This window comes from Cupressus sempervirens, chromosome 3 (genome assembly GCF_028749045.1).
Source record: "Cupressus sempervirens isolate cs-2001-9-10 chromosome 3, ASM2874904v1, whole genome shotgun sequence".
NCBI lineage: Eukaryota > Viridiplantae > Streptophyta > Pinopsida > Cupressales > Cupressaceae > Cupressus > Cupressus sempervirens.
Window position 1 is genome coordinate 595023666 of NC_143120.1, and position 23895 is coordinate 595047560.

The 23895-nt window shown below is 35.5% G+C and overlaps 1 protein-coding gene across 1 annotated transcript in view; it reads right to left on the reverse strand.

Annotated features, from left to right (window-relative positions):
- Positions 1 to 23895, reverse strand: part of LOC149568070 (protein ARABIDILLO 1-like) — a 221565-nt gene that overhangs the window by 120509 nt on the left and 77161 nt on the right. The window contains exon 5 of the mRNA XM_089821073.1: positions 7839 to 7966. Within this exon, the coding sequence (XP_089677199.1) occupies positions 7839 to 7966 (128 nt within the window). The remainder of the gene's footprint in view (positions 1 to 7838; positions 7967 to 23895) is intronic.

The following is a 23895-nucleotide window of genomic DNA, read 5'->3' on the forward strand; positions in this document are numbered from 1 at the left end:
TGAATGTTGAATCTCATACTTGGTTGTGATTGAGTGAAAATGGAAGCCTTCACTTGAATTATTGACGACTAGTCACGTGCTCGTGTAACTGTTGATCAAGAAGTTTCTTAAGGAAGTTTCTATTTTATTTTTATTTTTTATTGTGTCTCCCCTATCTCTGCTATTTTTTTTGTGGTTAAGAATATATCAGATATTTGCAGAATGGTGTACAGACTTTGAGGGATTCAAATCTTGGTGTGGTTTTCACGTACTCCAACATCTACAAAGACCGGTCGCAGCAGCGGTGCTCAAAGATATTGTTCATGACGTTGATTTGCGGCTTGGCAGAGGCATTCTTCGTCAGGTTACTGCCCATTGCCGTGATGGCGCCTCCATTGCCTCTTCGTCGAGCACCGCAATCGTTTACCAACGGCCGTAGAATTCAAGGAAAACTACCTCCAAGCTTGGCGGAGAGGAGGGGGTTTCAGAGTGGTTTTCTAGGGGAGTAGACAAGGGTTTTGGAAGATAAAAGTAGCTGATGCTGCTCCTGACCAAATCTTTGCAAGAGACTGCAGGAATTGTGAAAGGAGCTTAGACCCTTGGTGGTGTAGTATCATCTGCCATTTTTTTGTAGGCGAGGCGTCAATTATTATTCTTTCTAGCAACAAATCTTATGTTTACGATCACTCTACCCGTCACTCAACATTATTTGAATCCAGCTTCAAAAATCTCATGGCTCTTTTAAAATTGCTATTAGGGCCTCTATGGATCCCCTAAATTTCGGAAATATTTAAGAAAATTCAGGAACTTAGGTGAATACCATTCTTAAGTTATTGTTTTGGATATCGAGAAGGGCACATCAAAATGGTTCCAGAAAATGTTTCGTCTAGAAATAAGAAGAGAAAGAATCCGGACGGTTCAGCAAAGCACTTGTTTACACTTGGACAGGAAATGGATGAACATTTTGATAAGCCTCGCAAGCAACATCCTAGTAAAGTTCAAAAGCAACAAGAAAATGAAGAGGTGTCTCTGTCTTTACAACCGTTTGTCATATGGAGTTACCTCTTGCGATGCTGATTGTCTTCCAATAATGGAGGATAAGTCCATGAAATCAAAATTCAAGACATCTTTACTTGCACGGTTATGAGATATCAAAGCGGAACTCATCAGATTGCAATGTTGTTTTTATCAGATAAGTATAATCAGGTTCTATTTATGCAATTTTCACTGGTCAATATTTATTTCTTTTATTGTGGCTCTATCGTATTCATCCCTTGTCTGGTATCAGTTTTGTCTTTGTCCATTTTGTGGTGGTGTATCAATTCATCCTACCAGTTATTGCTAAGTAAATAAAATTCTATGAATAGCAATTGATTTATAAGAAATTGTTAGGAATCATTTCTGTTCTTATCATGGAAAGTGCAGAAACGTTAAGCAGAATGCGTCCAGATGACAGAGGCGATAGTCGCCGTAGCAGCAACAGGGGTTTCTTTGGTACCCCGGGCAGTCTGTTTAGTTTTGGCGGTTTGCTAGGAGGCGGCAAGGGAATGAGCATGGGCATGGGCATGGATATGGGTATGCTGGACGATGCTCCATTCGAATGACCACCAGCTGAGTTTCTTGTCGATCAAAGGCCCTTCAATCCGCCACAACAATGCGAAGGAATAGTAGGAGGAGTTTAAAATCTAGTTGTGCATACTCTGAATGGTGTATTCAGTGGTGTTTCTTAGTAATTTCTTTTGCATCATGTAGAGGGAGAGCCCAGTTGTGTCACATATATTGTCACTAGAGGAAGCAGGTTTCCATAAAGCGGTTTCTTCTCACGGAGAACTAGATATCTAAATCAAACAGAGCATGCAGTTTGGTTAGAGGAGCAAATCTCATATTGTTCAAAAGTAAAAGTGAGAAAGAGTCTTGTATCGGCTTATTCCCAACAGTGGAGATTTGGAACAGAAGGAGCAAAAGGGCTATGATAATGAGTGAACTTGATCTTGATATGTGTAAACTTTGTATGGGTACAGGTTACAAAGATAAGTATTACATGAATTGCTTATGTTTTTTTTTTTAAGTTCTATTATAGTCAAAAACTAGAGTGGTTACCATTCAGTATTTATAAATGTTGATTATAAATAGTGATTGATCTTTTATCTCTCATGGTTGCAGAGAATGCAACAAGAAAAAAAATAGGTTGAGATGGAGATATTTTCAAAGATATATTATTGCATTCAGATACAAAGCTCAAAGGGAGCTTGTGCTTCAAAGGAAGGCTTCATAGTTAAGAGGGAGTGTCTATGGAATCCCCTTTACTCTCATATATGCTTGTGATGCTTATGTTATTTGTAAAATTTGAGATTTAAATGGAACTAAGTCTTGTTTTTATGCCTATTTCTATTCTTGTGTGAATAAATAAATTTGTAAGATCAGCTATGATAACTCTTTCACTATGCGATAGCGAACATCATGTTGTGAGAGTCCATGATGTCATCACGTTGAGAGATTCTGTGATGGGAGTTAGATGTCATGTTGAGAGATTCCATGACAGTTCACATTGAGAGAATTCGTGAATAAACCCTTAGATGTGAGTCTTGCAAATCTTTTCATGTTGAGTGATTCTATGAATGAGTGATTATTAAAGGTCTCCATCGTGAATGTGATTAATTGTTACAGGTTTTCATTTTGAGTGATTCCATGAATATAATTGATTGTTACAGGTTTTCTTGTTGAGTGATTCCATGAATATGATTGATTGTTTCATGTTTTCATAGAATATATGAGATGGGATTTTATCATTAACATTTTGGTTGCAGTCTTGTGTGATTGTTCAACTAAAGATCTCTCTCTGGCTAAATGGGAGTGTTGAAAATGGTAGCTGCGATTGAGATCTTTATCTCTGGAAATATGAATGTTATTACTGTTATTGTCATCTTCAGCTGAAAAGAACACTTAAAGTTTAATTTGTAATATTATAAATGTAAATGACATGTGTCATTCACATGCACTGAGGCACGAATATTCTAAGAGTCATATTTAATTATAGGAGTTATGAGAAACTCAAGAGATCTTCAGTTAGAATATGAAGAGTCTCTTCTATTGTTATATATTCACATCATGCGATTAGCATTGTACACTTGAACTTTTACTATCAATAAAGATATATTTTGTTGTGTGGCTGAGTTTTTCCCTTCATTCTCAAAGGGTTTTCCCAAGATATTTCTGGTGTTCTTTGTTTCAGTTTTTCTCTTTCTATTTGCTGGTTATTATCTTTGATTTCTGGGCTATAGTTTCAACATATGGTGACTACTTCACACCCCTAGGATCAGCTGCTAGACCAAAATAACTTCCGTAAGAAAGACAACAACAAGAACAATGTGCTTCATTATGCAAGATTGAATATTGGTTAAAATGAAATATACAATAAGCTGGCCTTATTTATATAGACAAGGTTAAGACATAAGATTATGGCATATCATATCTTGTACTAGGAAAATACTAAAATGTAAAATATAAGATAGTCCAAGTACTAGAATTAAATAAAATTTACAAAGATAAGATATGATAGGATCTTATCTAAACAACTACAACATCTAGACTTACATCTTGGACCTAAGTAAACTCAAGTCATGTGAACAAATCTCCTACTAGATACTGGTTGGGTACATGATGTAGAGTGCAACAAAGATTGTGGGAAATAGACCACTTCCATAGGGCAAGGTAAGGACATTTCACCATCCCAAACCTTTATGTGACAAAACTCCTTTCAATGGCTAAGTGCAATAAGCATTTGTCTGACAAGATCCATATACCAATCCTTTTGGACCTTTATGAATTGACCTTCATACACCTTTCTAGTTGTCATTGCAAGATCCTTTGATCCTTGCTCCACAAGGATGCAATATATCAAACAAGATTCTATCAAGGTAGGAGTAAACCTAGAGATCATTTTTATCACCAAAATGATCAATCAAATCCATTCCCCAATACCAGTCTCCTTATTTGCACAATCAGGCCTAATAGGATAGACTTAATTGAATTAGGTTGACGTATTGAGTTTTATGGCTTTAACTCACAAAAACTAAAACAAACTACAAAAAAATCATTGTTCCAAACACCCTTTTTGGAGTTCTATAAGATTTCAAACTCTTAGGCCTTGATGTGGTGATATCATTAGAAAATCCCAATTGTGCTATTAAGGGCTAATAGGCGTAACTGCTTGCAAATAAACTACAAGTACTCATCAATGAGCATGCTTGATTGTTCCAACACCCGAGATAGGCTTGACATGTTAAATTTCAACTATGGACAAGATTTTGAAAAGGTTCACTCCTGTTTGCATTTTATAGACAAATTTCTCTATTGTTGTAGCGAGTCACATTGGGATGTTTGGCCTGGAGCATGAAGTTGTAAATAGCAAACCACCTTTTCTCGGTCAAAGCTTTTGAAATCTAACAAAGCATGGTCCTAGGTTGAATTCCAGCAATGGTTATAAATCAAATTAGGTCCTTTTTTGTCCCAAACCTTAGGCAAAATGAGGGTCAAAGACCTCTATGACAAAAATTGCAATTTCTTGCTTCAAACTCAATGAAATGACTTAAACCAAGTGCAATCAACCAAAACACCTTCTACCCCAATAGCTTTTTCATGAAGATCAATCAAAATGGACAAATGGAAATCATGAAACTTCAGAAATAATAGGAAGACTGGTAGTTTTTATTGATTTGAATGCCAAAATTACATATGCTCCAACCAATTTGTGATTCCTTCAATTGATTCAAGCTTTAAAAGGCATTATACAACTCCCTCAACTGATTTTTTAAACAAATGACCATTGGGGCGAGTTGTCAAAATTGCAATTTCTTGATGCAACTTTTTGCAAAATATAGAAATATGAATCAAACTGCTATTAAAAACCCTCCTAATCACTAAAAATCATAGTTACAGGACTCTGGGAGTCCAAGCAGGACTGCAATTCCGAGGCAGAGTCAACCTTCCTGAGGCAAATGGCCTCTAGACTCGGACTCAGTCGAGTCTTGGCAGAGTCCACGTCAATTCACCAGACTTGCCATCGGCTAAGGCCAAAAAGTGAAAAAAACATTAAAATTAAAATGTTAAGTTGCATTGTTTCGGTTTGTATAACATCTATTTGACCCAAAAATGTCATTCCACCCTTTGCTAATGCTTGTGATAGAGAGGAAAAAGCTACAAAAGAGTATTGGAGTTTTGAGAGAGAATTAGCAAACCGGTTAGCTCTCCCATATCAATTGTTGATGGTTTGTGCAACTTTGTAGCTTGCACTTAAGCATTGAGAGGAGCTTAAGGAAGCATTTGGAGGAGGCTTCTACAAACTTGCTTGCATTTCCATTGTTTGTGCAAATTTGAAGAGGTAAGTAACAAGTTGCATTTCTTTGTGTTGTTTTGTAAATTGTTTTATATACATATTTTTAACTTTCCATTTTGTTCACATTTGTTTTAGTCTCTACTTCTAGTATCTACTATTTAAATTTATTTTAATTTATCTTGATATCAAACTTAATAAGTAAGAAAGCCCTAAAGTTTATAAATCTGATTTGAGGCTAATTTTTTTTTATTTATAATATATTCATATTGCAGCAGCAAACACATTGACATCATGCCTCAAGGTGGGCCTTGTGGAAGTGGAACTAGGGCTGCATGTAACTCTAGTTGTTATTTTGATATATGTTTTGAAATTTTTAATACCATGGATTTCGTAATCCATGAATATTGTAGACATTTGACACTGCAGTGACACCATGTTTATTACTTTTAAGTTTATATTGTAATTTGTGTTACTCAGCTTTTTCCCTTCAAAAATTCGCTTTTATACTTATGTGATCTATGCAAAATTGTGTATGCGTATTAAGTAGCTTCTATTTATCTCAATTATTGTGTATTTAATATTAATTGACTAACAAATGCATGAAAAAATCTTAAAATCCTTTAAAATCTTTGAATTTCATGGGTTTTTCAATTTTCCGAGTCCTTGCCAAGTTTGAGTCTCAGTCGGATTTTGACTTCCCAACTCAGAGGCGAGTCCGAGTCCTAGAACACTGCTAAAAATGATTTAAAACATCCCTAAATGGACTTCTAGACACAAATTTACTATTTTATGGTTTGTTGACCAAGTTTGACATGAGAGCTCATATGTTTGCTACTCAACCCAAATGGTCTCACAGTTGATTTATATGTTCGCTAATCAAGCCAAATGGTCTCACAATTGAACCTTATTGTGCTAATATGAAAACTAAATCCCATTACATGATTAGGGTGATGAGTAGGTGCTCTTGCACCAATACAAAAAAATATTAGGTACAAAACTTAATTCACACGAACATTCCTCTAAGACCAAATATCAAAAAGTAGTTAGTATAGGTTGTAAGAAAAAGTATGACAAATACTGATTGATCTTCATCTTAACCAAACAATCTTGACTTCACTTTTCTGCGACGGTGAAAAAGTGCCCGAGTTGATGAAGAAGATGATATATCATGCCAAAACCAAGAACATCAAAAAATTTCATTCTCACATCCAGCAAGAAAGCGCATTGCTTACATGACAACTAAACCACTCAAAAAGAGACATACTTGGGATTGTATTTCATTCATTCACTAAGATGGTAATAGATTTCACAAGCTATAAGATAATAAGGTAAGCTGATTGGTGCTGAATCATGCTCTATTTGGCAAATTTTGTGTCCAGTTATTTTCTATTTTGTTCCTACACCTGATAGATAAACAGTAAATGCATAAAATTGAATTTAGTCACATGCGGTTTTTTCTTATTTGAAAAATGTGTCCATTTCACATCACTATGACATACAATTGTAAACTACACATTTGTATTACTATTTTACAAATTTGTCGACAGAAAACATGAGCAACAATAAATTTTAATTGGATATCTAAAACCAGAGGGGGATTTAGGGATAGCATAACCCAGCGAGCCTAGTGGTTAATGCCTCTCGTGGAGTTCTTGAATGCCTTATCACAGTATACAGAGGATATAAGGCACACTGCCTCCACCAATAAGGCCAAATTAAAGCCTTCGAGAACATACAAAGCTTCATGGCACATGCTTGAATATTCAAAAATAATAATAGCACCAAAAATGAGGCTTTTTTGGGCAAGAACCAACATAAGTAGCTATGGCTGAGTTTTTCACACTTTTGTGATCTTTTGGCAAATTATTTGGAAATAACTTATGATCTTGTATGATTCAAAAATACTTGTGAGTTTAGCAGGTTTTTTGTTATTGTCACACGATAATTATGTAATGAATGCACTGTGAATGACATATACACAATTGCCCAAATATGGAAGGAAATGAAGTGGACACCACATGTACTTGGAAAGCTGCGAGTATATGTAACAATAGATTAAAAGCATATTGTACAGCTGAACACTGTAAGAATCAGTATGAATAAATAAAAGCAAATAGAAAACTAGAAACAACAGACATCACTGTGACAGTTTTAACTTGTATACAGAGGCTTCTCCCATGCAGATATTCACTTAAAAGATACACTCTACAATATTAACATGTTTGGTTTAAAATGAAATCTCTGAAGTCAAATCCCTGTGGCAGCACCTGAAATACAGTTTCACAAAAAACTTGCATCATAATTCATAATCTCTTGATCCCAATGGAGAAGCCTGACCAAAAACTGAAGAATGGCAGTTGTCAGAAGTTCCATATTGAGAGCAACGAGGCACACTAATAGCTTACTAGTGGTCCAATAGAATAAAGCAATAAAAAACTTCAAACCATAGCCTCAAATGGAACATAGAGGGGAAGAGGGAAATGAAATCAATTTAACTGGTGGATCATCAGAAAAAGGTCATCACCTAACACCTTCATGCTGCGAACGTGTCAGATGCACTAATGCTTCAAGGGAACCCACTTCTTGTCCAACAGCAGCATTATTGCCATTACTATCCCCATGAGCTGCCAAGTTAGCTAGAGCACGGGCAGCCTGCAAAAAATGGAAGAGTGTTTTTTCTCAACTGATCAAACCCAAAAATATTATCATCCAGCCATATAGATCGATCAGATATCTTCTAGCTGCAAAGCATCGCAAAGTTCCTAGATAATGGCATAAGAATCAAAGAAGAACCTAAAAAAATTAATAAAATAGAATATTAAATTCACGATAATGGCATAGCACTGTCTGGCATATTCAGTCCATTGGACAAGAAATGCAGAGTGAAATGTCAGAAAGAGATATGATTAACTAAAATAGACACTTATAATTCATATTAAAGGAATCAGAGAACATTCTAAAGAAAATGATCAATCAAGAGAAACATTCTTAGGTACAGGAATTAACTTCTGACAATCATAAAAGTGCCGGGCGTATTAAGCAAATTGGACCAGAACGAACAGATATTTCCGAAAAAATATTCATTTGTGGAAAAATACCCATTACATGACCCCAAACTATCCCAGATAATGCCCTTATTTAACAAACTAAAGCTTCAAGATATTTTAATTTATGAGTTGGAACCAGAAGTAACATGAATGATTTTAATGACATACATGAGACAACAGAGTATAGGACCGAGTCAATCCATCTTCAGACTATTTATTATGCATGATCAATTATTAATTTTGACTGGGAAGAAGCTAAGCGTCTGATTAAAAACCATCTTCCTCAAATAGCTGGTGCAATTTATCAACCTTCAAGTCATTTTCATATTGAATACGCATATCCTAATAAGTTGTGAAGTCCATGATGAATGACTAGGATATGAGCAATCTGATCAATCCTATCTTCCTCAAATAACTGGTCCATGTTGTCAACTTTCAAGTCATTTGTGCATTGAGTATGGATATCCTCATAAGTTGTGCATTCCATAATAATGTGCCATTCTGTTTCCACCACCCCCTTATTGCAGAATATGATAATGTGCCATTCTGTTTCAACATACCGACCTCACACCTAAGATGATTCAATCCCGTTCTCAATTGAAAACTAACACTCTCACTTTCCCTTAAATAGCTGCTCCTTAATATGTTTCTTCGCCATAATTCTCAGCTGGGTTAAACTCTTTGATGCAGTATTATGTTTTCGCCCAATCTATTTTATCCACATGGCAGATCTAGCCAACATGCCCAATGTACCCAAAAATCAATGCTATATTTATAATTTTACAGCCTACATCTCTAGTATAATTGTGTCAGATATGTGACAGAGATATGTATCTAGGTAATTATACAGAATGGTAAGATCATATTGATTGTAAACTGGATAAGATCACATGCAGAAGCCTGCTGCGATATATACCCCAGACACATTACTAGCTCTATCCATGCTATGCACATCCGATATAGATATTTACCATGGGTGTGTGCTTGACGACATTAAGTTCAAACTGAAAACCCAAATATATTATATAAACTTTTCTTTTATATAGATATTTTTACATTTAGCAAGTAAAATCATAGTTGGAAAACTTGCCAAGCCCTGAAAACTAAAGATGGGAAAATTTCGGCCAGCTTTTGGTAAAAACTCTAGAACTTAAAAATTGCTTAAATTTAATTAGACATGCATATAGTTTTGCAAAATCCAATGAGTCAATAAATGAGAACACGAGAGAAACAAGCTTAGTCTAGATATATTTCAGCATGAAGTGGGTACAAAAAGCATTCTCGTGAGGAATGTTGATGGCTTGAAGTAAAATAGTAAATAATTTATGTCAAACTAAAAGTAAATACATCATTCCAATTACATCTTCCTCTTCTCAGCTCTAGTAAAAACTAAGGGAGAGATAAAGCTAGAGGATCTAATCCTAGAAGTATGTATGGGCATGATAGTGCCTCCTCGCTTGATATGTCTGACTCAATCAGTGGCCCGTCCTCCATCCTCGATGTAGCTCTACCTCTAGCCTAACCTGGCATTAAATCACAACTACTCCTTAACTCAATGTCAAATCGACCCCCTCCTCCATAGCCTACCTTTCCAAATCATTGATTCTCTTCAAAAACTCTGCTTCAAACCTGCCTCAAATCCGTTTCAAAATGATAGAACTAAGTTTGCTAGTGTATGGAAGGCTACTTTACCCCTCAACAAAATACAAGAGAAGAAATGAGAAATAAACAAAACAATGGCCAAGTTTTAAACCAAAACCCATCGAGCTTTGGGCAAAAAATTCAGCAAGATTTTGGCACTAGTATAACTTGTAAAAACTCACCAAGCCAAAAAAGTTTGGTCAGTTTTTACAATTGGAGACTACTTTGACAATAGTACATCTATCAATAAACTGATGGAGATCCAAAGGAGAGGAAATAATAATCCACATAATGGCAGTATGATAGAAAGAAAGGAATTGTATAATGACCAAAAGTGGGCAGAATAGGTCAGCCAAACTCAGAAATATAACTAGAGACCATACCAAGAGGAAGATAAAACAAGGGTCCAAACAAGCTAAAAGATATCTACAAAGTGTTGAAGTTTTATATTAATTTGGTTAGTTTTAGGTTATAGATTAAACAAAATTATAAATAAATAGTTACCTAGTTAGTTGGGAAGTTTCATCCCATAAGTAGTGATACATAAGAATAATGACTTTATATAAGCTAGTGTTAATCAATGTAGATATCATCCAATTAAGTCAAAGCATCAAGTTTTTTTGTTCTACACTTCCATTTGGTATGAGAGCATCTCGATTTGTGTGCATGTGATGGAGTTGTGTCCACTCCTCGGTTCAAACCATTAAAGAAGAGATCTGGCAACCCTAATGGAAGGAGAGACAATATGCATGCACTGGTATCCCAGTCGAATAAAGATTTATTAGGGCTTTTTTTAGGTCCACTCAATTAAATGGAATTTATAGGGAAGATTATGCCAACAAAGACCAACAACTCATTGTTATAGAAAGCAGGTTGAAATCTGCCTCTTCTTGATTAGCAAAAAACATTGAATCTTGTGAGTTTGTGCATGGAATGTTTTCTGTAATCTTCTCATAATTAGTTTAGATGTTTTAGTTATTCATTTATGTTATTAGTTTTGTTGATTTAATCGTTTTTAAATCAATACATACATGCATACATACATACATACATACCTACATACACACACATATATATATAACTTATGTAAGGTTTAGATGTTTTAGTTATTCGTTTGTGTTATTAATTTTTTTGATTTACTCATTTTTAATTTGTTTTGCTTTAATTTATTGTATTGTTTTCCCCTTATTGTTTTTCCCTTATTCTTTTTCTCTTTTTTTTACCTTCTCCACTTTGTGTCGTGTGCTTCCCCTCTCCCCATCTTTTATTCCTCCTTAGTAAGGCTTGGTTTGCATATTTTTCTATTATATTTGTGTGTTCTCTCGTTCTAATGATGGATCATAGAGTGTGATCCGAAACAATGAAGCTAAAAATCATACTCAATCAAATTTAGAAACAAAATTCATGCATTTCAAATGGATTGTGGAAACCTAATAATGTCATTTTGTCATGTTTGATTCATATTTTTAGTCAATGGGTTATTTTTGTTAATCATTTGCAAGGCTCCACGAAAAGGATTGATTTGAAGTTGCCTGAAGCTAGTTGTAGAATGTGAAGATTTATGAGTTTTTTGAGATTTTGGATCAAAATTAGGACGATCTTGATGATAGAAAAACGGTGGCCTACTTGAAATCATGTAGACGAATATGGGAGTTTTTCATTGTACAAGTTTTATTAAAATATACTTTCATTAGATGGTCCAAAATAATTTTCATTTCATTTGATATAGAGTTGTGGGTTCACTTCATTGCTCTTGAATTTCCATTTCATTTCAATTAATAAAGTTAGGGTTTTGAAGGGGCTTTGTTGGTAAACAAATTTGTTACTGCAAAAGCTTCTTCAAAAACTAACCCTATACACTCGATGAGCAATGACAATCGCACCAACAGTTGGAGAGATTGAATCCAATCATTATCAAACTACAACCTTCCTTTACGTTTGAGAGGGGCACCTCCCTTGTATTTGTTAGGGTATTTGGAATTTCTATGTACTTTTCACTTGAAAGTACATAAAGGAAACAAGACAAAGCTAAAGAAAATAGATAACTTAAACCTCAAAGTAGACATACAAATACTAATCGGGATCCACAAATGGTAATGATTTACAAAAGGATTTTTCAACACATTGATGCATTTATGACAAAATAAGAATAACGAAACTTGATATATGAAAGGATAAGATATTTAATTACATCCATATCAAGATACTAGCAAACAAATGCAATTTGCCAAACCACTTACATAAATGAGAGACTTTCGGATTCCATCAATCCATAAAGAGATCAGCAATTTGACATAAGAAAACCCGTAATAACTAATCATGAATACATATGAGACATACGACTAAATGCATTCTTGATTATCTCTTTTAAAATATACAAGTTCAAAGACTATTTTATTTAGATAATGGAAACTCAAAAATCTGTCTAGAAATTTCTCCATAATAATACCTCTGTAATATACCCCCTCAATTTGTTTCTCGCTAAGATTAACTACAAAGATACGTTAGCAAAGACTATTAAATTTAATTGTAGTAATTAATATTTGGATAATCACTTATTTCTACATAATCCTTGAGGATTCCTTTAAATTAGGCTTCCTAACCCTTTGGGAGGATCCCCATGTCATGGATAACGATCCTTTGTTATTCTTCCTTCTTCCTTGAAACTATTATTCAAGCCGAGCTTCATGTCCCTCTTGGAGGACCCCTTGTGTTATGTAGAACAACCCTCAATTAGTTAGCCATCTTCCTTGAAAGGTATCCCTTAAGGTCTACAGGAATTGTCTATCAAATCCCTTATATTTCCCTAAAATGAGATCACATTTTATTGATATGAATTGATACCATTATATCTTATTATTGATCCAATCTAAATTATATTTAATTTCATAATCATAAATTCTCCTTGTTTGTTTCTTATTCAATGGTAATGTATAAATCTTGTTTTCTTTGTGATCCATGTCCTAAAAAGTCACAGCACTTCATAATTACAATCTTTTCAAAGAGTCACAATCATTCATAATTACAACCCTATCGAAGAATCATGTCCTTTTATCATTGCAAATGTTTGAGAAAGTCACTTCCTTGTTTTCTTCTTATTCTTTTCCTCTTCCAATAATCCTACTTTACTCCTATATTTTTCTTCTTCCTCCTTCCTCTTTAAAATGAACTCTCCTCCCTTTTATATCTTAATTTGAAGGAGTCACATCTCTTTATTACGTATCTCTTGACTTTTCTTTAGATTTAGTTAATTAATATTAGTTTATATAATATTATTTATTTACTTATTTATTTTGTGTTCATTATCATTTATTATTAAATCCTATTTAGAAATGTAACATACTTTCTAGACTATTGTCTCTTGTATTTAATTTATTCAATCATTGTAATTTTATTATTACTTAATTGTTTTAAATCTTATACTCAATATTATTTTATTGATAATAGATTATATATTTAATTTTTATTTCTTATTCTTATATTTTTATACTAATTTTAATATGATTTTATTATATTGTTTATTTAACTATTCTTATTATGGGGACATGATACTCTCTATCACAAAGTCAGTTCTCCTTTATATTACATAAGCCATGTATTTATAGGCTCAATAGATAACCAACTTCTAATTACTTAACTATCAAAACACTTTGTCTTACTTATGATTACTATCAAAGGTGATTACTTGATACAACTGCTTAGAATAACTACCTAGGGCAATCACTTATGATAACTAGCTTAGTGATCAGTTAGAGTACATGCCCATCTACAAACAAGTTAGGATTTACCAAACTTTTACAATGATAATGTCCCAAAGCAAGATTTAATAATATGTGACTCAAGTAACTTTTACAGGAAAGAGATCATAAAGCTTGCTCATTTTAAAGGGAAGGTGAAAGAATTGATTCTTGATAAATTGCGCAATACTAAGTCTTTTCTCCATCCAAAGATCATTTGTTCACCAATAACCTACCTCTTTAGGAGCAAATTTTTTTAATGCATCATTATTAACTTGATATATTTCATTGACAACTTGCATAACTTTGTCAATTGTCTCATGCAAATGTTTGCCATCGAAAATGTTCTATACAACCCTCACATTTCCATGAAATTATTTTGACACTAATGATTTTAGGGAAGTTGAACACTATTATTCCATAATTGTCCCATATTCGTCAATGCTTCCTTTGTACCCAACCATACACATTAATTGATGAACTCAAACTATAACAACCATTATTTCAAAGTTCCCATCTTGGCTTGAATATGAAGGATGCTAGTAGAGATTGTTGAGTATGGATATGTACCTTCCATCTACATTTTATTCTCGTTGAGACATCAAGTTTACTAGAAGATTTTGAAAGTCTTTCACAAATCCATAGATGCACATTTTTGGTCCATAAATATCATATTTCTTGAATTGCATTGCCTTATATGGGCATGGTCTGTAGACCACATTTCTTTGAGGTGATATGTCGAATAGGTTGCAGGCCTTATCTTTGGCTTTATGTTTAATATTGCATTTGTATTAAAGTATCTTAAACATTTTCAATAATTATATCACAACATTCTTATGAGGCAACATCTTCTTGAGGAAGCCTATCAAAAAGTTCACATGCATTGCTCATGATTTCACGTTCTATATGCATGAACACCAACACCATTTCCAATTTTTATATCTGTCAAAAAACCATCTCCTATTATGCTTTCAAGGACAAATATAACCTTTTCCAAATCTTACATTTCAATAATGAATCATCTCAATGCATTTACTTAGAGTTTCTTGAATCTATTTAACAAATTGATCATCTGCGTGTCTACGGTAGACCTTGCATTTCTCCAGAGTTTCTAAAGAATTTTCAACATCTCCATTTCAACAATAGCTCTCATGTTTTCATCAACCTGTAAGTTATAGTTCTTTTATGGATGTATGAAAATTGTGCATATACTAGCCATCATTATGCCAATCGTGGTTAGTTACAATAACCATCGTCCCACACAATCATCTTAATCGATCTTTTTATAGAGTTGGCTAAGGTTTGTTGAATCAACTTTTTTATTTGCTCAAAACATTTCTTTATAGTTTCAAACCCTTTTCATCTACAAGTCTTTTGTTTGTCTCGTTCTCGAAGGCAACTATTCCTCAAAGCATGCGATCGTGATGATAACTGGATGTAGCTAAGAAAGTAGTTACATAAAGACTTATATCTGGATTCCACCTTTGCTATTTCCATGTGGCATACTTATTCTTTATCGACACTTTTAGAGTCCATTGAAACTTTGTATTTTGGATGACTTTGAATTTTTCATTGGGTCTTTTAGTAACTATAAAAACTTATAAAAGTTACGGGTAATATGTCGTCCAATGTGTAGCCACTTAAACATTTGTCATCCACACCTGCCCTTGAGCTCTTCATCAAAGAATTCAACAACTTAAGACAACTTCCAATATAACTAATCATAAGCAACGTACACTTATCGGGTTTATGAATAACTTTTGAATAATTAGCTATACTTATAATTATTGCTGATATATGCTTGCCCTTCAAACATCTCCACTTATTATCTTCCTTCTGGTATTTTGAATAATTTTGACAACTTTACTAACTTACTGACAACCGCATAAGCATAACTAACCCTTCCATGAATGATGGCATTTGGCAATTTCATAAACATGTTGTCATTTGATATACATTAAAAGCAAAACAAAATGATCAATTTATCTATTATTCTCAAGCTTAAGTCAATAAAATACAAATTGTCGACTTTCTTTCGAACTTCACATACTTTGATAACAAATGCATTGGGTTTTGACCCAACTTGGCCAACTTTATTTCAATCGTTGTCAATCAAATCGAACATAATAAAATCCTTGCAATGATACCATATCAGCTATTTTGAGCATTGGAACAACTCAATATCCTCCTCATCAAGGTCTATCAAAGGAACGCCAACTAGCCCTACATCGGTCTTTGTTACAGCCTTGTCCTCATCAAGGTCTATCAAAGGAATGCAAACTACCCATGCATCGGTCTTTGTTGCAGCCTCGTCCTCATCAATCTGAGTTGGATCCTCTGGCTCTACATCCCATCATATTGTTGGGCTCTCTTTGCACCCACGTCTTGCTATCTACGCTACACAAAACATTGTGTGCAATAACTAGCTTCTCTGCTCTCTTAGAGGTATGTCCTTCTTAAGAGAGTGGATGAAGTTATATGTAGTTCCTCTTTGCAGCCAAGGTACTATGAACTTGAGATAGCAAACAAAAGGTCATAGTGAGAATCTGAAAATTAGAAACTACAAACTCTAAAATTTAAAACTTGAATAGGTTATAACTTATAAAGATGAGGAACTACAAACCTAAGAAAGGAATCGGGAGGCTAGCGTGGTGGTCTTTTCCCTCTATGATCCATGGCATTTCCACAAAATATGGGATGCTTCTATACCATAGTTCTAAGATCCATTTTTGCCAAATCTAAGTATCTTGGAACATAATAAGTTGTAACATAATGTCATCTCTTGTAAGCATGCCCAATAGTAAAATTAATTTAAAAAATTTAACGTTACTAATCTCTAGATACTAATGAAATTTGAATTAACAATTACTTGTAAGAGTGGCAGATCAATCCACTCTGAGTGAATCTACACAAGAGTCTCATCATCAAACATCTTGTCACTGCATCGGAAGAACCCAGTCTTCATCTCATCATCCTAAAGTAGTGTAACTCTACTAGGCTTGTGAATGTACCACTTTGAATTCAATGCATAGGCATTCATGTGCAACGGAGTGTTCAGCTTCTCCCACCTACAATGAATGATAGGTTGAATGTGCTCAGTATAGAATGCACAACAGCCCTCATCTAGCCAAGCATGGAATCTAGGCACTCATAAACCTCTTCAAGGGTAGGTGAATCCCCATCACCATATCTAATGACCTCAAAAACTGGAGAAGTAATGAAGGCTGTTTTTTGCATCAGCCCAAAACTGATTACTCTTCACTATCTCCTTCACACTCTTCCCCTTCTTTGTTTTCGACTCAACTCATTGATTCCAGTCTTGTATCATAACCATGAGTTGCAGCGGCTCTTGTAACTGAAGCATTCTCTCCAAGAGAATGTACTATGAAGCATATCTAGTCTTAACTGGTTTCAAGAACTCCTTCACGAAGTGCCTGAAGAGTGCATGTAAAGTATGGTGATTATAGATAAACATGTCTACCTTTCTAGCATCATTAACTACTTGCCTAATCTAGTTGAATTCCCCCATGTCCTTGTGTGCATTGTTCATGGCATGCACACAACATTAAGTTGGACACATATGACTATAGGATTGCCTCAATAAACCTCTTTGCAGCTTTGCACACAGGTGCAACATTTGTCACTACTTGGACCACATTTTCTAGTCCAACCTCCTCAATGGCCTCCCTAAGGATGTGAAACTGAAAATCACATTACGATGCCCTGAACAATCAACTACCTTCAGAAAGTATGGGCCCTCAACACAGGCGACTGTGATGTTGATGAGTGGACAATGTCTAATGTTCATCCACCATCTATAATAATGTTGCACCCCGACTCCATCCAACATGCCATTGTCGTTTCCATCAAAAACCCAACGTCCTTATACTGACTATCCAAGATTGCGGCCATCAATTAGTGCTCATCAGGTGGCACAAATGATGGTCCTTTGTCCTTTGCCACCATGGACATAATCTTCCCATAGTAGGGGGATCGCGTTACATGTAATGGATGCCATTGGCAAACAAGAATTCACCAATGGTATCATCTAGCTGATCCATTACATGCCCATTAAACAAATCAGCAATGGGGTTATTAGTGCTAGAACTTTCTACCTTCCTTTTCCCCTTGTTGTTGTCCCTTCCTAAACTATGAATGGACGAAGGCATGGAAGCTGATTCTGAATGTATCTTCTCTCTAATGCAAGATACATACATAAATATCTCAATGCCACTGTAACTGATGAATAGCCTGAACCTGTTGCCTACTAATCAAAGATTTAGACACTGGAATTGTACTATCATCAGGAATGCTCCACAATTTGTTTATTTCAATTCTATACTTCACGTTGTCAGCATTTCTAGGAATTTGCAAGAACAGGCACACTACAAAAATTACATTTCCATTTTCGTGTATCGTCACCTAAAGTTGTAGGAAGTGACACTCTAATAGAAAATTGCTTTAAAGGGGATTTTGGATCAAAAGGACCCCTAGAAAATGGTACGAAAGCCTTAGAGGGGCAATTAATAGAAGGTGTTCCCAGTGCAACATCAGGAGGTTTGGATTGTACCTTTGGATCAGCCTCATGTAGCTCATACTTAAATAAATTGGCACTTTGACTTCCCTCATTAGTAAATTTTTAAAAAATCTAACTACTTTCAGCCTAGTTTAGAAATTGAAATAAGTTTCAGCATAAGTTAAACCTTAATAACCAAAAACTATTTTCAGTATAATGGCATAATGATAATGCATTCATAATTAATATTTCAATAACGTAAAAAACTACTAGTTACCAACACAAATCTTCAAGATATAAAAATTTTAACTTCCAAGTTAAACAATGCATTCTAATGAAAAATTTGAACATGAACTTTTTTTTAAAATTGCTACAAACTACAATGAAAATGTGAAAATAAATCAAAATGTAAAACAAAGGAAATAGTAAATATCAAACTCAAAAACTTAAAACCTACCCTATGCTTGTTCAATCACTTGCAAGATTGAATCTTCTTGCTCCTCTTCCTCCAAGAGATCTTGCAATCACTTACAAAATCACTCTCTAAGCTCTTCCAAACTCTTCTCACTTTGCTCTCATTTGTTGCAAAAAAGAAATTTGAAAGATGAAAGGTAAATTAAGTATAACAAGCCTTTTGAAGACATAGAGGGCCCTATATGGGACCCACATGGATTTAGGGCACAATAGAAAAAAAATTAAAATATGTTATTTTCTTGCTTTTTGCACCCCTGTCGCTGGTCACACCATCCCATCTTGGGTGCGATCGAGGGACGCTTGGGCAGTCCACAAGTATTGTCCTGCCACACCCACATCTTGGAGTACCGAATGGGGATGGGATGACAACAGTGCAGCAGCACTACAATGGTGGTGGGCCCATTTTGGGGACGTCTCAGCACTTGATTCGAGGGGGTGTGGGACTGAGTGCATGTCCTTGTGTTACACTAATGTGTGTGTGTGTGTGTATATATAACTTAAATATATATCAAACAAATATGTATAGAAGTGTCCTACAGTGTATACATATAAGTAAAATATATATAAAAACTAAAGAACATGACCACACACAAAAATAGAAGCAAATAACCCAATTGCAAAAAACTACAATAAAATAAAGCAAAAATTAAAAATGAATAAATCACAAAACCAAAAACTAAAATATAAATGTTAAAAAAAGCAAATGAATATCTATATATGAGTACTAAAACCAACAAATAACCAAAACACACACACACACACACATATATAAAGTTTATATATCTATGTATGTATATGTGTGTGTGTGTGTGTGTGTATAACTTATATATGTAAATATATTAAAGGAAAAATATTGAACTACAAAATGTGTGTGTGTGTGTGTGTGTGTGTGTGTGTGTGTGTGTGTGTGTGTGTGTGTGTGTGTATGTATATATATAATAGTAGTAAAAGAATATATATACTAAAAATAAGAAAGAAGATAAATATAAGAGACTGCAAAAAAAATTAAGAACCTAGCTAATAAAAAGACACATCAACAAAATAAACACAAGAAAAGGAGAAAAAAGACAAAATAAGACAGGAAAAAGAGAGGACAAAGTAGAAAATAAGCAAATGAATTAGGAAAATGCCTAAATAGACAAACCAACAAAAATGCCCTACTAAAAAACAAACCAACCAACCTGACAAAGGGAGGCATGAAAACACAAAAGGACAAACCTAGCACAATAGCCAAAGGGGGGCAAATGAGAGCTACCAAGTGCGCAAACAAGGAGACAAGGGAGGAAAGGAGGAGAGGGGACAGAAAAGAGAGGGAACCAAAAACTGAAGAATGCGTTGACTTTAACCCCAACCAAAAGCTAACCACAAAGGAAAGACTCCTAGCCTAAACGAAGCAAACAAAAAAAGAGCACAAGGGGAAAAACTATAGAAAAGAAGAAACAATGCAAGCCCAAGAATAAGCAAAAAGAAAGGAGGAGCAAAGGATTGTACCAAACAGAGGAAGACAGCCAAGTTGAAAGAACAACCTAGGGGTGGGGGGGCAGGGGGGAGCATCCAAAAAAGCATCAAGGGTGATGGTGGTTGTATATATAAACTTATGTAAGGTTTATTTGTTTTGGTTATTTGTTATTTTATTACTTTTATATAGTTATTCTTACGCCTTATTTTTATATTTATATTTTGGTTTTTTGGTCTTGTTGATTGGATCGTTTTTAATTTTTTTTGCTTTATTTTACTATATAGTTTTTTTCCTTTGTTCTTTTTTCTCCTTTTGTTTTTTTTTTCTTACCTTCTCCGCTCGTGTTGTGTGCTTCTGTTGATGCGAGTTTTCTATCATTTACATAACATATTAGTAATTGAACATCTGATATGGAATATCGAACATACAATTCCTCTCTTGAAAAGCTATTGCTCATGAGACATGAGTATAACTCCAATGTTCCTTACACCGTTGGATACTCACTCAGTTTTATCGATGTGATTCGCTGGCAATCACGTAGGCGGACTTACGCAAATTGTTGAGGATGACTTGGACTTTGACGGGATGAAGGTGATGGTGGCTCGGTTTGTGAAATATGCGAGGGCAGATAATGTTGATGGTGGTGATGATGGAGGATGTGTCTGCTGAGGATGATGTTGGTGGGAAAGTGATGGTGGTGGAAGGTGAATGGATGTGTTCTATTACTTGACTTACTTTTCTAACTTCTCTCTCTCTAAACTTTGACTACCCAGCTACTCACTATTCTATTCCTACTCCTATGAATGGAAGGTTAGCAAATGGATGGGGATCGAACCTAATGAGAGCTGACCAACGACCTCACTTCCACAAGTGCAATGATTCGAAGGAATAATAAACTAGTTTGCCACACAAACCTTCCCAACCAGCCGCTAGGATGCTAGTGGTCTAGTATTGATCCCTATCAAACATTTACCAATGCTACCATACAACTATTCATCTACTTTAACCTCACTTAAACAACTTCAAATGCAATTTACTTCAACAACTTGAAAAGAAATCTAACTATGTGGAAGTAGAAAACATGGAATAATACCCAATGTTCTTAATCACCATGCAAGTCACAACAATGAAGAAGAGAGCAATTTTGGTATTATCTTAGCAACAATTTCTCCAACACTTTACAAATGAAAGTAAATGGCCTTTTATAGGGGCCAAAAATACAACGGACGATGGAGATCAAAACAAGAACAACGATCCAGATTGGATCCTAAAAACCCTAATTAGGGTTGCCACCCCATCGGCCAATGAGAAGTTGTCACCTCATCAATGGACCAATGAAAAAAGTGCAAAAAGTGGCAACCAATGAGAAGGCACCAAAATGGTGGCCAATCAGAAATAGACACTTGTCCTATTCTAGAAGAAAGAGAAATTTGCCACTTGGGCTTACATCAAATGATCTTCTAATATAACTCTTCCCTTTTCTTTCATTTTCTTAGCTAAGGCAATGAACTTAGCTAGCGTTTCATTAACTTCTTCCATAGGAGGACAAGGTGTGTGCTTCATCCTAAATTCTGCTGACTTCACCATGCTGCTTGCTGCTTGTAGTATCTTTTCATGATCCTTCTCATATTCTTTTGCAAATCCAATAAAAACATTGAGAGAGGAAAGGGTGCCCAAATGGTTCTTCTTGATAACAACCTTTCCTGACTCATCCAACCTCGATCCAAAATCTGTCTCGTCGACATCCTCTTCTCTGATATCCTCAAAATCAAGTGTCACCCCAACGTCGCTCATCATGGTTGAAATAGAAGTGTCAACGCTTGAGCTGTGCCGTGCAATCTCATTATGTATCTCTTCAAGTGTTCTAAATCTGGTAGTTAATGCAACAAACCAAGATTCAACTATACTCAATCCTCTCTCATCCACCAACTTAGCCCTCTCCAAATATGCTTCTAGTAGTCCAATGAACGCTTGTAGCCTAGGAATAGCCAAATCTTTGATGGGAAGGAAACCTTTCCACTCCTCTTCGAAAAATCTGAACTTATCTCTAACAGCCATTAATGACTAGAATGTCGAGATGAAAGAAGGCAAGAAATTTCGCCCATCTTGGATTGTATCATGGATCCAATCCCTGACTTCATGTAGCTACGCTGATATCTCTTCTGAATTGCTCCCACTATCTTGAGGAATGGCTGCCTGGTGCAGCTGATGGATGGGCTGGCAATCTCTCCAATATTTGTTCTCGGCCTCCAACTTTACTATTCTTTCATTTGCCTTCCTCAACCTTTCTCTGATTGATGCTATACCTTCCTGGACCTCCTCACACTCCATATCATCAGTATTCCTTCCCAAGTTATGTTCCACTATCTCATATCCCTGGGCCACAATCTCATCTACTACTTTGTTTACTATTGGAATAGCAATCTAAACCTTTCGATGACCGTCATTGTCGCTCCTGATTACCCTTGCCACCGTTTTTTCCATTTGTTTTTGGTTCTCACTATCACCTCTTTCCATTAACCCTTGGATGTCCTCAACTGTATGGACAGTTACCACCTCGCCTCTCGGCATAAGCATTTGCCTTAACCACTGTGGTGCAATGAATCTCCCCAAATCTGGATTTGGTTTGACTAACAAAGCATCACCAATGGCCTGAGGTGCCTAACTTGTTGCCTCAATGTCAATTGGCCCATCTTCTTCTCTACTAGTTTCTGCCATATCATTTCCTTGTTGGTTCTCCGAGAGAGGGGAGTACTCGGTGCTCTCACTATAGCCACTTGATTCCAAATCAGAGCTCACCTCCACCGCGGCCCCTTTATCACTTGAATAGACCTCTTGGCTTCTAGCCTCAGTTATACTCTCTCTTGATGGTACTGTGTACTGTCTCTTGGCTGGAGGTTCCAAATGTTCTTTGCCCTTCTCTACCTCCAAAACTTTCTTCTTGTCATTCCTAACCATTTCCTGTTGCCGGCTACTTCATTCCTTTGTCCGACCGATTTTGTTTCTCTCTCCTTTGGCATCATCATCTCATAGGTAAGGGGAATCCTTTGCCTTTGCAGCTTCCTTAGTCTTTCATTATACCACGACTTAGTATGTAAATGTACTACCCTTGTGACTGCCTCCAAGGAAGGATCCTAATGGTCATCCCAATCCACTGGATTCAATTCTATTCCTTCTACTGTATCATAATCTTCTCTCAACACATTTCCATCATCCTCCAGTTGATCCTGAATATCAAGGCCTCTCCATTTGATAGCCCTCATCATGTTCACCGACAACATTGAGAAAGCTAGCTTTCTCACATGAAAGTCATCTTTGGCGTTGGCCCAAAAGTCTTCTATGGTGGGAACATGCTTGAATTCATTTCCATGAGATACCTTGATAAGACCATTAGGATCAAATCCTTGCCTTGCTTTGTACCATCCTAGATGATACCATTCCAATTCCTTCTCCGCAACATCAAAGGAAGCCCGATTTGGGCGACTATCATTGCCAATTATGATTGAGAATGTAACGCCTATTTTTCCTTTGTTTCTCATCATTCTATCATAGTGCTCAAGTTGCCTAGCCAATTCCATTAAAACTACCTTGTCAGGTGGGTACCTTGGAAGCCTCTTAGGACAGACTGTACTTCCTGCCACTCTAATGTATGTAAATTGAGAAAATTGGATGAACCAACTCCCATACTTTCTAATTCTTGCTTCTAC